The following is a 14,000-nucleotide window of genomic DNA, read 5'->3' as shown; positions in this document are numbered from 1 at the left end:
GAAAAAGCGTTCTAGGGCACCTTTAATGTAAAACAGACTTTGACGTTTAAAATATAAAACCACGCAGAACATAATTGAAAAACTAATTTATACAGTCAGTGAACCTCGTTGAGAATACATAACATTTTGTTTTCGCAACTATTTTTTTAATTTCGTATATTTATTGAAGAAAATATCAAATTAATATGTTTATCTTTAATTTATATGAAATATAAATGCACCACTAACTACAAACAAAAATTCCAAATACTAAAAAACCCCAAACTATCATTTGAGTGAAAGTAAAATTAGACAAATCATCTTGTATTTACATTAAATTGTATTTAGATATTTCCTAAATTTTAGGAACAGGGTAGAAAAAAAAATAGAAAATAAAACATTTTATAACATTTTTATACATTTGCCTCAAAGGTTCACCATCAACATTTTGTCAACCTTCACATCACCCGTTGTTGGAAAATCCTCACCTTTTCAGCTTTTCTCCACCCATTCGTGGAAAGTGGCATTTAGAAAACCGGAAAGTTTCTAAATCAGTTATGGGAGTGTGATTCATTTTATTATGGTATTGGTGGTTTTATTTTAAGCATCCCAGGGTTGAACTCCCCACCCCCCGTCACAGTAACCGCTACGCATGCGCAGATAATCCAGCCCATCCCTCAGATGACACGCCCCTCGAGCAGAGTGCGCGTGCATTGCGCTCATATCTGATCTTTAAACACAGTAGATTGTTCTGTGCCTTTAACTACAGCGGTGAATGTCTCATCCATATACTTTGGTGCTCACAATGTTTTCAAACACGCCGTTGAAAACCCTCAATATTCCAGTTATCACCTCACTTCCTGTATAGAGTTTAGTAATACTGACTTTCGGATCTTTTCGGCGACGGGACCTGGTGCTGCTCAGAAACCCGCATCTTCGGACGGCAGGCCCTGATCCAATCGAGGTGCTTGTGCCCACAAAACTGCTCACATTGCTGCTAAAATGCGCATGTGTATAGATTACATCTATACATGTGTATAGATTACATAGATTAATTCATGTATATTTAGAAAGGTGCCTGATTTCATATTAAATCAGATCATATTTAAAAGTCTAGTGTTTAAAATAACAAGAATGTGTTTGATCCAGTGACGCTGCGCTCTATTATTAGCGTGTTTATAACTAGTTGTTTACATGTACTAGATTTATGACAGATAATGATTTGCATTCAATTGCATGACAATAAGTGTCACTTTTTTGTTTCCCTTTTAGGCCATGGCAGACTTTTCGGTAAGTTTTTTAACTGTTTATGAATAATTCTTCAACAGTTCACTTGTATCATTTTGGCCTTGTATTTCCTCCTGTCTTATTCAAGTTAGCAGTAGAAAAATGACTGTACTACATTTTATGTATACAGTATTCTTTATTCAGCAAATATATTCAATAATTCTGTATAGTGTATATATATTTATATACCAAAATACAGTGGGGTCCAAATGCTTGAGACCACTAGTGAAAAAGTCTCCATTATGCATTCTTTTATAATTTATTTAATTATAATAAGTGGAAGCAAGAACGTCTTGTCTTATTCAGTTAATTTCAAAGAAGATCATGATTAATGTCACAAATTTGCTTAATAAGTGACCTAGAAAATTAAATGTTATTCATTTTATATCATAATGTTGCTTTGTTTTGTTTTGTTTTTCCCTAAAAGTTTCTTTACCAGTTTAATTTTGTTTTTTAGTCCCATGTATATTCAATATGGTCTCAGACTTTTGAACCCCACTGTTTGCCCTAGTTAGTCTTTGTGACGACAATAACAGACCAAAAGTCTTTCTGATAAAATGCTCACCTGTTGTTTCATTTGCTGTGATTTCTTTGTGTAGCTTGCTGACGCAATCCCAGATGATGTTTCTGGTGAAGCATCGAAAACTAGGCACACCAATCCATCAGCTCCTGGAAATGGTGCTCCGCCCCCCACTAATCCTGGATGGCCTGGTTCGGCCCCTGGTGGCCCTAATTTCCCATCCTCAGGAGGCCCTGCCCAACCAACAGCCCCTTCTGGCTTCCCCCAGACCGGGCCATCTGCCCCTGGTTCCTTTCCACCCGGCCCAGGAGCCCCGGGCCAGTTTCCTGGAGCCCCCGCTGCCCCGGGCGGATACCCTCCAGGACCGGGCGTACCTGGACAGTTCCCCCCCAACCCTGGAGCTCCAGGACAGTTTCCCTCAATGCCAGGTCAGTTCCCACCAGGTGGGGCACCCGTGCCATACCCTGTTCCTGGACAGTTCCCTTGCCCACCTGGGGCTCCACAGGGCCCGTATCCAAATGTGCCTTACCCACCAGGTCCATCTGGGCCTGGCATGTACGGCCCAGGTGGCCCTGGTGCTTTTCCACCAGATGGAGGCCCAGGATATGGAGGAGGAATGTTTCCTCCAATACCACCAGGGTCTTGGGGTCCACCCGGAGGGGGCTTCCCTCCTCAACCTGGCCCACCAGGAGGCTATGGTCCAGGGCCCATGGGACCATACGGAGGGCCTGCAGCTCCAGGTGGAATGCTGGTGAGCAATTATGACTGTATGAATGGGTGTAATAGGGCTGGATATTGACACAAATTTCAAGATTTTATTAGATTTCAGTTCACAGGCTTGCGATTCAGTTCAGTTTCTAACTCAATTCATAAGGATATATATCAGGTACAGTAGATGAGAGACACTTTTCTCCCAGGGGGGATGCTGTCAGTTGGTGCATTACCATTAAATATTAGAGTAAAGTTAACAGCTGATTGATTTGTATACAAACATTTAAACTGCACATAAGGGAGTTTTTATAATACATTTTTAATTATAAAATTATGTTTCTACTCCATATAAACATTTAAACAGTGGTTGTCATATAAACTTGTTTTCATGACAGATTTGTTAATGTATGAAATGTTGAAGAACCGGTTAAGTAAAAACATAAATAATATGTAGTAAAGTGCATATTTTCAGCAAAATGCTCCTCTCTAGAGATTTTTCTTCTAGCTAACTCAAGCTATGGTCATTGAATGGCTTTTCTGAGGTAACATTATGTAACATTGTTTACGAGCTGTTTTATTGACGTTGGTCGAAACTGATTGCACGTTTACATCAGACATTGTACACTCACATTTTAGTAAGTGTACTGTTTCTTTCATACCTTCTGATGTTCATTCATGTTTCGTTTGTACTGTTATTATTAGTAGTAAAGAAGAAGAAATAATCAGTTCACGTGCACTCTGTCGAATAGGAATTGAATTGATATTGGTTCATTAAAATCGAGAAATGAATATTGTCAACCCAGCCCTGGTGTATGAAGGGATTTGCTTGTGTGAGTCCGCTTATAAGCGTGTGTGATGATGGGCTTTGCTTGGTGATTGCTTTCGACCTGCTGGAGTTTGTTTTATCAGAGTGTTGGTGACATAAGCGTTGCTTTCAGGGTTGTAGGTCTGGCTCTTGAGGTCTGGGATGTTCCTGCGGTGGTCTCATTCTTCTGGGTCACATTAAAACTACAGATCTTAAACTTGTGTAGATCTCAAAAGCTCCTCTTCTTGTTTTTCAGCCACCACATAGACCTCCATATTTTTGAGCACAATGAACAGCTCAGCCAATCACAGGAGGAGGACAGCACTGCAGCCATCACAAAGACCCCAGTTAACATCCAATCAGAGTTCTGGACATTTAGCACAAAGCTCACGCTGATATATTTGCATATCACCTTTGCAAACAAATGCACATATTTAATGTAGCTGAGCAACTTTTCTGCGAAGTTCACTCATGATTATTTTAATACTATTTACAGGTGTATGTTTTAATGATGTTATTGCTTAAAAAAAAAAAAGAGAAAAAAATAAATAATGCACTTTGTGTTTATACAACAAACAAATGCGTATTATTGAAATTAAAGGTTTTTATGGGTTGGATTTATTGTTTGTCAATGTCAGCTTCTGTCTGATATTGTAGGTAATGCTGAGAGGCTGACAAGTTTTTAAAAATTGCAGTCAGTTTTTTAATGTTTTTTAATCTCTTTTGTTTACCAAGGGTATATTTATTTGATCAAAAATACAGTAAAACACTTATATTATTATTAGAATTTAATATAACTGATTTCTATTTGAATATATTATAAAATTTAATTTATTTCTATGATGGCAAAGCTGAATTTTCGTTGCTTTGGTGCTCAAGAAAGATTTCTTCTTATTATTATAAATGTTGAAAACAGTTGTTCTGCTTAATATATTTGTGTAAATTGATACTTTTTTCAGGATTCTTTGATGAATAGAAAGTTCAAAATAAACAGCATTATTTGAAATGAATATATTAATGTGTCTTTTCAGAACAGAAATATTAATTTCTTTTAAAAAAGATCTTACTGATTCAAATTTGAATGGTAGTGTACATGAATATTCATGATTTACAAAGTTATCTCAAAGCTCTTGAATATGAATATCATGCAGGTTTTTACCAAAAATTTGAGTTTTGTGTGCGTTTTTCACACCAGGCTTTATTCACTGAAGGGAGTAATGAGTCAGTGGGTGGGGTTTGGAATCAGGGATTGGCAGTTTGAGATATGTCACAGTGTTGCTAAAGCAAAGTTGTTTATAAACTTGATGTCATCAGTTAGATTTCTTCCTGGTGGTTTGTCATGTGATCTCTGACGTGGCGTTAGCTAGAATAAGAGGGAAAAAAGGGTTTGGTGTTTAGATTTGTTTTGGGTGTTTGCTGTTTAGTATACATAGGCTTTCATGATGTCGAGTAACTAGCTTCTCTTAGAGTATTTTTTCAGTTCAAGTTGGAAAAATATTCCTTTGAATAGAACAGTCCTGTTTAATGTCATGGTGTTTTGCACTCTATGGAAAAGCCATGGAATTTTATGATGGAGAATGGAAGAAACTTAGAGACATCATGGGAAAACTTATTAAAGGATGCCTGTCAAGTCTCAGCACTTCATGTGTAAAACTCTGAGCTCTCAGGGAAATCTAATCCAACACTGAGAAAATGATAATGCATATATTTTTCTTTATACTTTATTGCAATTTTATTGAAAGTTTTGGGGTCAGTAAGATGTTTTTAAATACTTTTATTCAACGAGGGTGTGTTAAATTGATCAAACATTACAGTAAAAACGGTAACACTTTATTTTAGTGCCGTAGTTACACGTTACTACATGTACTTACTATAGTAATAACAGTAAATTATGCATAATTACAAGTAACTAACCCTAAACCAAACCGTAACCCTAACTGTAACTCTATAGTAAGTACATGTAGTTAATTAATAGTACCCAGTATTTACTTGAGTAATTACAATGTAACTACGGCACTGTAAAATAAAGTGTAACTGTAAAAACATTTTAAATGTTACAAAAGATTTCTATTTCAAATAAATGCTGTTCTTTTTCGATTCATCAAAGAATCCTAAAAAAATGTATCACCATTTTGAGCAGCAAATCGGCATATTAGAATGATTTCTGAAGGATCATGTGACACTGAAGACTGGAGTAATGATGCATTTTAAATAGATTAAAAGAGTTATTTTTAAATTATAATAATATTTCACAAGATAACCGTTCTTTACTGTATTTTTGATCAAATAAATGCATGAGAGAATTCTTTTATGTATTTATAAGCATAAGAGGCTTCTTTCAAAACATTAAATATTTGTACAGACAGACCCTAAACTTTTAAACGGTGGTGTATTTGTATTTGTAAGAGATTCGTAATTTTTGTCTCTTGTACAGTCATATTTTGCAATATAGAGTTTATTTTAGGATAGATTTCATAACATGTGGCTACTTGCAGGTTTTTTCTTTGCATTTAGAGAAGCAAAATATATCTCCATATGGTTATTGGTGGATATTATTATTTTTTTTATAAATCAATAGTATTAGTTGATATTGGATATGTAGTTATACATGCTAATTAGATTACCTTTGCCTTCATCTAACGCTTATTTAAATGAATCTGTAAAATCAAGTTAATCTGTGAAAACACTAATAATTTATAACAGTTTAAAATAATCTTTAGCTTATCTCAAAATTAAATCCACTTTTCATGCTGTACATTATAATGTTGTGATGCACAAGTACACTTGTAGCATTTATGGTTAATTTTTACTTATCAGCCTTTTATTGGTTATCAGCCATAACATGAAAATATTTATTGGTATCATGCCAGATATTTAATATTGTACATCCCTATTTGCAATATTAATATCTACAAGGATAGATTCTTAGATATACTCTTTCTGTAGAAACCTGTTAAACCTGTTAAGGACTTCAAATAACTTCTGTGTATGTGTATATGTGTGTGTTTTAGCCATTGCCGTACGATATACCGCTGCATGCAGGGATAATGCCCGGCCTGCTGATCACTATCATGGGTGAGCCAGTACCAGGAGGAGACAGGTAACACACACACTTATGTAACAAAACACAGCATTACCTCTACACGTCCAAAGCAAACACTCACTTCTCTTTTCTTAGGTTCCATGTAGATTTGGTGAGAGGGCATGATGTGGTTTTCCATTTCAACCCACGTTTCCATGAGAACACCATCGTACGGAACACATATCTTGGAGGCTGTTGGGGTCCCGAGGAGAGAGAGGGAGGCTTTCCCTTTGTGCAGGGCAGACAGTTTGAGGTACGGCTTTCTGATTTACCTCAGAGAAGGAATTTCAGTTGAGTTCCCATTGTCCACGTACACATACAAATTTTCAGTATTGACAACCGCAATAAAATACTGGAGTGAATCCCCTAAATTATCATTCCTTGTGTGTACAGAACACAACTCACTCCCTAAATTGGATGATTGACATGCTATGGTAACCCTAGTGAAGTCCTGTGCATTTGGTATCCACTATTTTTGACTTAAGTGATATTACACCGACCAAAGCCTCATTATGTTTGGCTATTTTAAAGGTGCCCTAGAATCAAAAATTGAATTTACCTTGGCATAGTTGAATAACAAGAGTTCAGTACATGGAAATGACATACAGTGAGTCTCAAACTCCATTGTTTCCTCCTCCTTATATAAATCTAATTTGTTTAAAAGACCTCCGAAAAACAGGCGAATCTCAACATAACACCGACTGTTACGTAACAGTCGGGATCATTAATATGTACGCCCCCAATATTTGCATATGCCAGCCCATGTTCAAGGCATTAGACAAGGGCAGCCAGTATTAACGTCTGGATCTGGGCACAGCTGAATCACCAGACTAGGTAAGCAAGCAAGAACAATAGCGAAAAATGGCAGATGGAGCAATAATAACTGACATGATCCATGATTACATTATATTTTTAAATTTTCTTTCTAAATGTTTCGTTAGCATGTTGCTAATGTACTGTTAAATGTGGTTAAAGTTACCATCGTTTCTTACTGTATTCACGGAGACAAGAGCCGTCGCTATTTTCATTTTTAAACACTTGCAGTCTGTATAATTCACAAACACATCTTCATTCTTTATAAATCTCTCCAACAGTGTAGCTTTAGCCCGTTAGCCACGGAGCACCATCAAACTCATTCAGAATCAAATGTAAACATCCAAATAAATACTATACTCACATGATCCGATGCATGCACACAGTATGCATGACGAACATCTTGTAAAGATCCATTTGAGGGTTATATTAGCTGTGTGAACTTTGTAAATGCACTGTATTATAGTCGAGAGCTCGGGGGGCAGGAAGCGCGTGATTTAAAGGGGCCGCAGCCTGAATTGGTGTATAGTTAATGATGCCCCAAAATAGGCAGTTAAAAAAATGAATTAAAAAAAACCTATGGGGTATTTTGAGCTGAAACTTCACAGACACATTCAGGAGACACCTTAAGACTTATATTACATCTTGTAAAAACTGGTTCTAGGGCACCTTTAACCAAATCACTGTCAGTCAATGCTCGTACCTATTTCACTGTGGTTTTCTTGCACCACACATACAAAAGATCTCTGATGTGTTTAAATATGTCATTAAAGGGTTAGTTCATCCAAAAATGAAATTTCTGTCATTAATTACTCACCCTCGTGTCGTTCCACACCCGTAAGACCTTCATTCATCTTCAGAACACAAATGAAGATATTTTGAATGAAATCTGAGAGCTTTCTGTTCCTCCATAGAGATCCAGTGCAACTACCACTTCCAAACCCCAGAAAGGTAGTAAAGACATCATTAAAGTACTCCATGTGACTCCTGTGGTTTAACCTCAAGTGACTAGGGATGGGCATTTTTCTACGCCAGTTATTGTACAGAATGTATACACACTCGAGTCAGCATATGGCTATCATGTGTATATTGTTTCACATGTTCATGTTGAGAAAAACAATAATACCATATGCTCGGGTGAGAAAACGCACTGCTGACAGACATTACAGAGACGCAAAGGAAGACGGTGTGCGCTAAGTTTCTAACGGAACTTTGTGTTTTCTGTTCCTAAACCTTTCTCCCTTGATGAAACTTAAAGGAAGCATATGTCTCGAGATCATTTTGCTATCAGATAAGTTATGTTCTCGGCTCACTCGGAGTACAGCTGCGCTTACCTGTCGTGAATGCAGTGATGGACAGCTGTCTTTCCTCATTCGACTGGTGTTTGGATTTCATGTGATTTCTCATCGTGGTGATATTATAATTACTCAGTTTCATTCATTCACCTGATGAAAAGTAATTCCATTTTTTAAGATCATTTAGTAAGATAATTTTCATCTAAGTAATTAAAACTTTGTGAGGCAGACGACGACATTTATGGAGGACGAGAAATTACTTAAGTATAAATGAATAAAAAAATAATAAATACGTAATTGCATAAATAAATAAATAAATGTAGAAATACATAAAGAAATAAATGAAGAAATAAATATAAATAAATGAATGAATAAATAAATGTAGAAATACACAAGTAAATAAATGAATAAATAATACAAGTTGTTTTACTACATTTTTTCTACATTAATTTATGCATCTCTACATTTCTACATTTATTTATTTCTGTATTTCTGTGTACGTATGTTAATAAGGTAGGCGGTCTTAACCTTTCTCATGCAGGATTGGTTAAACAGGATCGTTATCGTTACGGCTGTACTACTGTGGATACTAGTTCTGTTAAATATTGCAGGGTTTTAAGTACCATTGCTAATGATTTGCGTTTAATTCCAAAGGTTGTAGTACATTCCTAGTGGCCAGACTGACTTACTACGGGTGAAATTTTGCCAATACCTACCTTAATGTATGTACAGTACACAATTATTTTTCAAAAAAATACTGTAGGCCTAATTCATCTGTGTTTTTTCATGTTCCAGTGGTTGTAGTATGTTCCTAGTGGTCAGACTGACTTACTACAGGTGAGATTTTGCATTATTCACCTGTAGTAAGTCAGTCTGGTCACTAGGAACATACTGCAAGCTTTGGAACATAAAAAACCCAGGTGACTAACAGTAATTTTTTTCAAAATAATAATTGTGTACTGAATGATTGGACGTTTATATTTTTAAACTGTGAGTGGAATTTGCTGACAGTGAATAAATCTTTACTGCACTCTTTTAGTGGACAAACAGATCTACATCCACATCAAATGTAGCTGCTAACTGGCCTAAAGCGCGTATAGATGAAACTACTCTGAAGAGAATATAATCAGCAGATAGCACTTCAACAGTGTCAGCCAATGGAGTCATAGAGACCGCCTTCTGATGTTTGATTGACACCCTCTCATTAGCATGTTGCACCAAGGAAAAATAAATATGAAGCTACATTAAAAAAATGAATAAATGGTTTAAAGTAAAAAAGTCAACTTTCATCTTAGCATTTCCTTTAACATTTTTTTATTTCCCCCAACATTCGTTTTATTTAGTTAATTATTTATCTCCTTCCACATTTTATATATATATATATATATATATAATATTTATTTATGCAGGAATATGTGGATTTATATATTTATTTATGTATTTATTTTCACATTTATATATATATAATTTTGTGGATTTATTTATTTCCGTATTTATTGTTTTTGCAGGTTTCGGCCTCCATATTTCTCGTCCTCCATAGACATTACCCCGGTTTCACAGACGAGGCTTAAGCTAGTCCTTGACTAAAATGCATGTTTGAGCTGTTTTAACTGAAAGAATCTTAAAATATGTCAGAGCCATTGTTTTGTCTGAAGATCCACACCAGTAATATTTTTTTCTAGGGTATGTTTATAAAAGCTACTTAAATACCCTAATTGAAATAAGGCTTAATCCTGGTTTAGCCTAAGCCCTGTCAGTGAAACTGACCCCTAATGTGATAAAATAGAATAAACCTGTTAAACGCGCTCCACAGCGCCACCCAGTGCATTTAATTATAACTGCTAGTTTTAGTGCTTGGAATTTATCATGGATTCACTGCATTTACAGCCAGCAAAGCAACGTGATAAAATTCGAATAATAATTATATTTTTCGAATAATAATTACAGATTGAATATTCGTGCACACCCCTAGAAGCGACACGAGTGCTTTGTTGGAGCAAAAATTTAATTTACCACTTTAATGATGAAAATATTGATCTGCAACACACATTCACAATGTGTTTTGTGTTCACACAAGCTGACATTGTGGCTTTGGATAAATTATTTTGTAAATAAAGTGGTAACTTTTTTTTTTTTTTTCACTTCATAAAATTGAGGTTAAACCACAGGAGTCACATGGAGTACTTTAATGATGTCTTTACTACCTTTCTGGGGTTTGAAAGTGGTAGTTGCACTGGATCTCTATGGAGGAACAGAAAGCTCTCAGATTTCTTTAAAAATATCTTAATTTGTGTTTTGAAGATGAATGAAGGTCTTATGGGTGTGGAACGACATGAGGGTGAGTAATAAATGACAGAATTTTCATTTTTGGGTGAACTAACCCTTTAAAAACTAGTTGTTCAATTCGGCTCTGTGCACACTGCGTAGGATTTGTAAATGCGGTTTGTCACTCTCGTAATTTACTGAAGTTACTGTGTGTGTACAGAACAAGATTAAGCACTAAAAGATGAACTGACAACTGAATTTAACTGCAATGTGTACATGATCCTAATGTGTTTGTGTGTGCAGTTGAAGATCCTGGTGGAGACAGACGGGTTTAAGGTGGCTGTGGACGGGGTTCATGTGCTGGAGTTTGAGCACAGAACAGGCGGGATGGAGGATGTCACTCGTCTGCACATAGAGGGAGACCTCACTCTGTTCAGTGCAGCTCCCAGCATGATCTGAAACACAGGGAGCCATTTGACAATGTTGAGGTGACACATTAAGTCATTGGTCCATGAAAAGTATTGATTATCTCCAAAAAAGTGGGACGAACAGAAATTAATTAAAGTTCTAATGAAATATCTGTTACCTGTCTCTCCATTGCAGATTAGTCAAACACATGATCGCCACATGATCTAAACAAATGAAATACTGATGTAGAGAAAGTTTCGACCCCTCTGAGAGGTCATTAGGACACTGATATCATTGATATGTGTCTAACGCTTCATAACTCTGTTTTTCCTCATTCTCTCACCCGTCAGAATGCATTGTGCTAGTTACCCTTTCGCATGTATACCAGAACATGACTAATTTTGTAAAAATCAAACATGTACTGTTCAAAACATACCTATTGTATGACCTTCAGTGTTAGGATGGTACAGTACCAAAGCCTGTGAGGGGTCATAAACTCTAAAGGCCCTTTCACACCACGATCCATAACTATAAAGATGCTCAAGCTCTTTAAAGCAGGATGGATTCTGATTGGCTGTCAGTGTTTGTATTATTCATCAGCTGAAAGTGATTCCAACGATATCGTTATTCGGTGCTGATAACATTATAGTTGTGGTGTGGACTCTTGATACTCTATTATATTACAAAGATTTTTAGAACTATATATTTATGGTTATCTTTATAGTTATCGTTCTTAGTGTGAACGGGCCTTAATTCAGGAAAACTGCAGACCAGAGCTGTGACACTATGCTGAATTACATCAAATCAAAATGGCTGAATATTCTTTTATTTGGTATGGATGTTGGAAAATGTTCATTATTTTGAATAAAACCATAATGAAAGCATTGTGATAACGGAGATAAGCAAATAATTATGTCCAAATAAATGCTGTATTACCCCAATTGAAATGTGCTTGGTCATTTTTTATTCTGCATGTTGATCTGAGACTGGAGAATGTATTTTAACATAAAACGTTATTTTAACATAAAACGTGAAGTGCATACTAGAAGTATGCACTTCACTGGGCATAGAAACTTGAATCATTTTAGTAAGACAGTGTGAGAACTGGGACACACTGCCAGGTCATATTATAAAATTGTGCCTTTATACCATAGACTCATTTGACATTTGCATCTGTGTGTAAGCATTAGCTTCTGAATTTATGTTAATTATCAGCATTATATAGTCCTTTTGTCTTTCCACTTTTATACAACTGAAAAGTTGAAGCTGAACCACACAATGTTGTGCAAAAAGCTGGCGAAAAAGCATGCATGGATGCTTATTATTTAGGATAAAAAATATAATTGGGACACAGATTATGTGATTACCACATTCAGGTTTGCTGAAATTTTATAAATTTTAAAATATTTTTTTAAAACACTGATATTAACACCAATATTAAGCAGACTCTGTGTGCTTTTTCCTATTTCTGACAAATCAAAAACTCCCAACATGAAATTAAAATGTAATAATATTAATAAAAATATTATATAACATGTTTTTCAAATAATTAGGGCACATGCAATGCATTGATGAAGCTATGTGAGATTTTCTTGATTGTCAATGCTGTTGGGTCTGATTGGTGAACGAATCGTTCTTTTGAATCAAATCTTTTTAACGATTCAATTGAACCAGTTCACAAAAAAAGAGGTACAGGTGCATCTCAATAAATTAGAATATCATGAAAAAGTTCTTTTTTTCCCTGTAATTTAATTCAAAAAGTAAAACTTAAATATATTCTAGATTTATTAGACATAAAGTAAAATATTTGCAGACTTTTTTGTTTTCATTTTGATGATTACAGCTTGCTGTTCATCAAAATCAAAAAATCAGTATCTCAAATTATTAGAATATTTAATTTCAAGTTCTATTAAATTACCATTCTCAGGGTATAAATACTGGGTTTAGGTCAGTAATCCCAACAGCAGTCATGGTGAAGTCTGCTGACTTGACAGTTGTCCAGAAGACGATCATCAAGAGCCTCTACAATGAGGGTAATCCACAGAGGGTCATTGCTGAAAGAGCTGGCTGTTCGCAGAGTGCTGTGCCAAAGCATATTCATGGAAAGTTGACTGGAATGAAAAAGTGTGGTAGGAAAAGGTGTACAAGTGAAAGGAATGACCGCAGGATTGAGAAGATTGTCAGGCGAAGCCGATTTACGAACTTAGGAGAGCTTCAAAAGGAGTGGACTGAAGCTGGAGTCAGTGCATCAAGAGCCACCACACACAGATGTCTTCAGGAAATGGGCCATAACTGTCACATTCCACGTACCAAACCACTTCTGAACCAAAGACAACATCAGAAGCGTCTTACCTGGGCTAAGGAGAAGAAGAACTGGACTGTTGCTCAGTGGTCCAAAGTCCTCTTTTCAGATGAATGTAAATTTTGCATTTCATTTGGAAATCAGGGTCCCAGAGTCTGGAGGAAGAGTGGAGAGGCACAGAAACCATGTTGCTTGAAGTCCAGTATGAAGTTTCCACAGTCAGTGATGATTTGGGCTGCCATCATGTCATCTGCTGGTGTTGGTCCACTGTGTTTTCTGAAGTCCACAGTCAAAGCAGCCATCTATCAGGAAATTTTAGAGCACTTCATGCTTCCTTCTGCTGACAAGCTTTATGGAGATGCTGATTTCATTTTCCAGCAGGACTTGGCACCTGCCCATGCTGCCAAAGGTACCAAAAGCTGGTTCAATGACCATGGTGTTACTGAGCTTGATTGGCCAGCAAACTCACCTGACCTGAACCCCATAGAGAATCTATGGGGTATTGTCAAGAGGAAGATGAGAGACACCAGACC

General features: G+C 36.2%; 1 protein-coding gene across 2 annotated transcripts; it reads left to right on the top strand.

Moving 5' to 3' along the window:
* Positions 1 to 715: 715 nt before the first annotated feature.
* On the top strand, positions 716 to 12,106 carry lgals3a (lectin, galactoside binding soluble 3a). Of its 2 annotated transcripts, XM_048205661.1 has the most exons (6): positions 716 to 943; positions 1,252 to 1,269; positions 1,866 to 2,537; positions 6,314 to 6,402; positions 6,481 to 6,637; positions 11,061 to 12,106. In XM_048205661.1, the coding sequence occupies exons 2-6, from the start codon at positions 1,255 to 1,257 to the stop codon at positions 11,214 to 11,216; spliced, it is 1,089 nt and encodes a 362-aa protein (XP_048061618.1). In that variant the 5' UTR covers positions 716 to 943; positions 1,252 to 1,254; the 3' UTR covers positions 11,217 to 12,106. The 2 variants fall into 2 exon arrangements, with proteins under 2 accessions (XP_048061618.1, XP_048061619.1); XM_048205662.1 differs by lacking the exons at positions 6,314 to 6,402; positions 6,481 to 6,637; positions 11,061 to 12,106 and adding an exon at positions 3,559 to 3,878 and having other exon boundaries at positions 719 to 943.
* The last annotated feature ends 1,894 nt before the right edge of the window (positions 12,107 to 14,000 follow it).

This window comes from Megalobrama amblycephala, linkage group LG10, assembly GCF_018812025.1.
Source record: "Megalobrama amblycephala isolate DHTTF-2021 linkage group LG10, ASM1881202v1, whole genome shotgun sequence".
NCBI classification, from domain to species: Eukaryota; Metazoa; Chordata; class Actinopteri; order Cypriniformes; family Xenocyprididae; genus Megalobrama; species Megalobrama amblycephala.
This window is presented reverse-complemented; position numbering and strand designations above follow the sequence as displayed.

Excerpts from the sequence above, each read along its gene's own strand:
- lgals3a (XM_048205661.1), top strand. Across the intron at positions 6,403-6,480 it reads CCAGTACCAGGAGGAGACAG|GTTCCATGTAGATTTGGTGA; the intron begins GTAACACACACA and ends CTCTTTTCTTAG. Across the intron at positions 6,638-11,060 it reads TGCAGGGCAGACAGTTTGAG|TTGAAGATCCTGGTGGAGAC; the intron begins GTACGGCTTTCT and ends TTGTGTGTGCAG.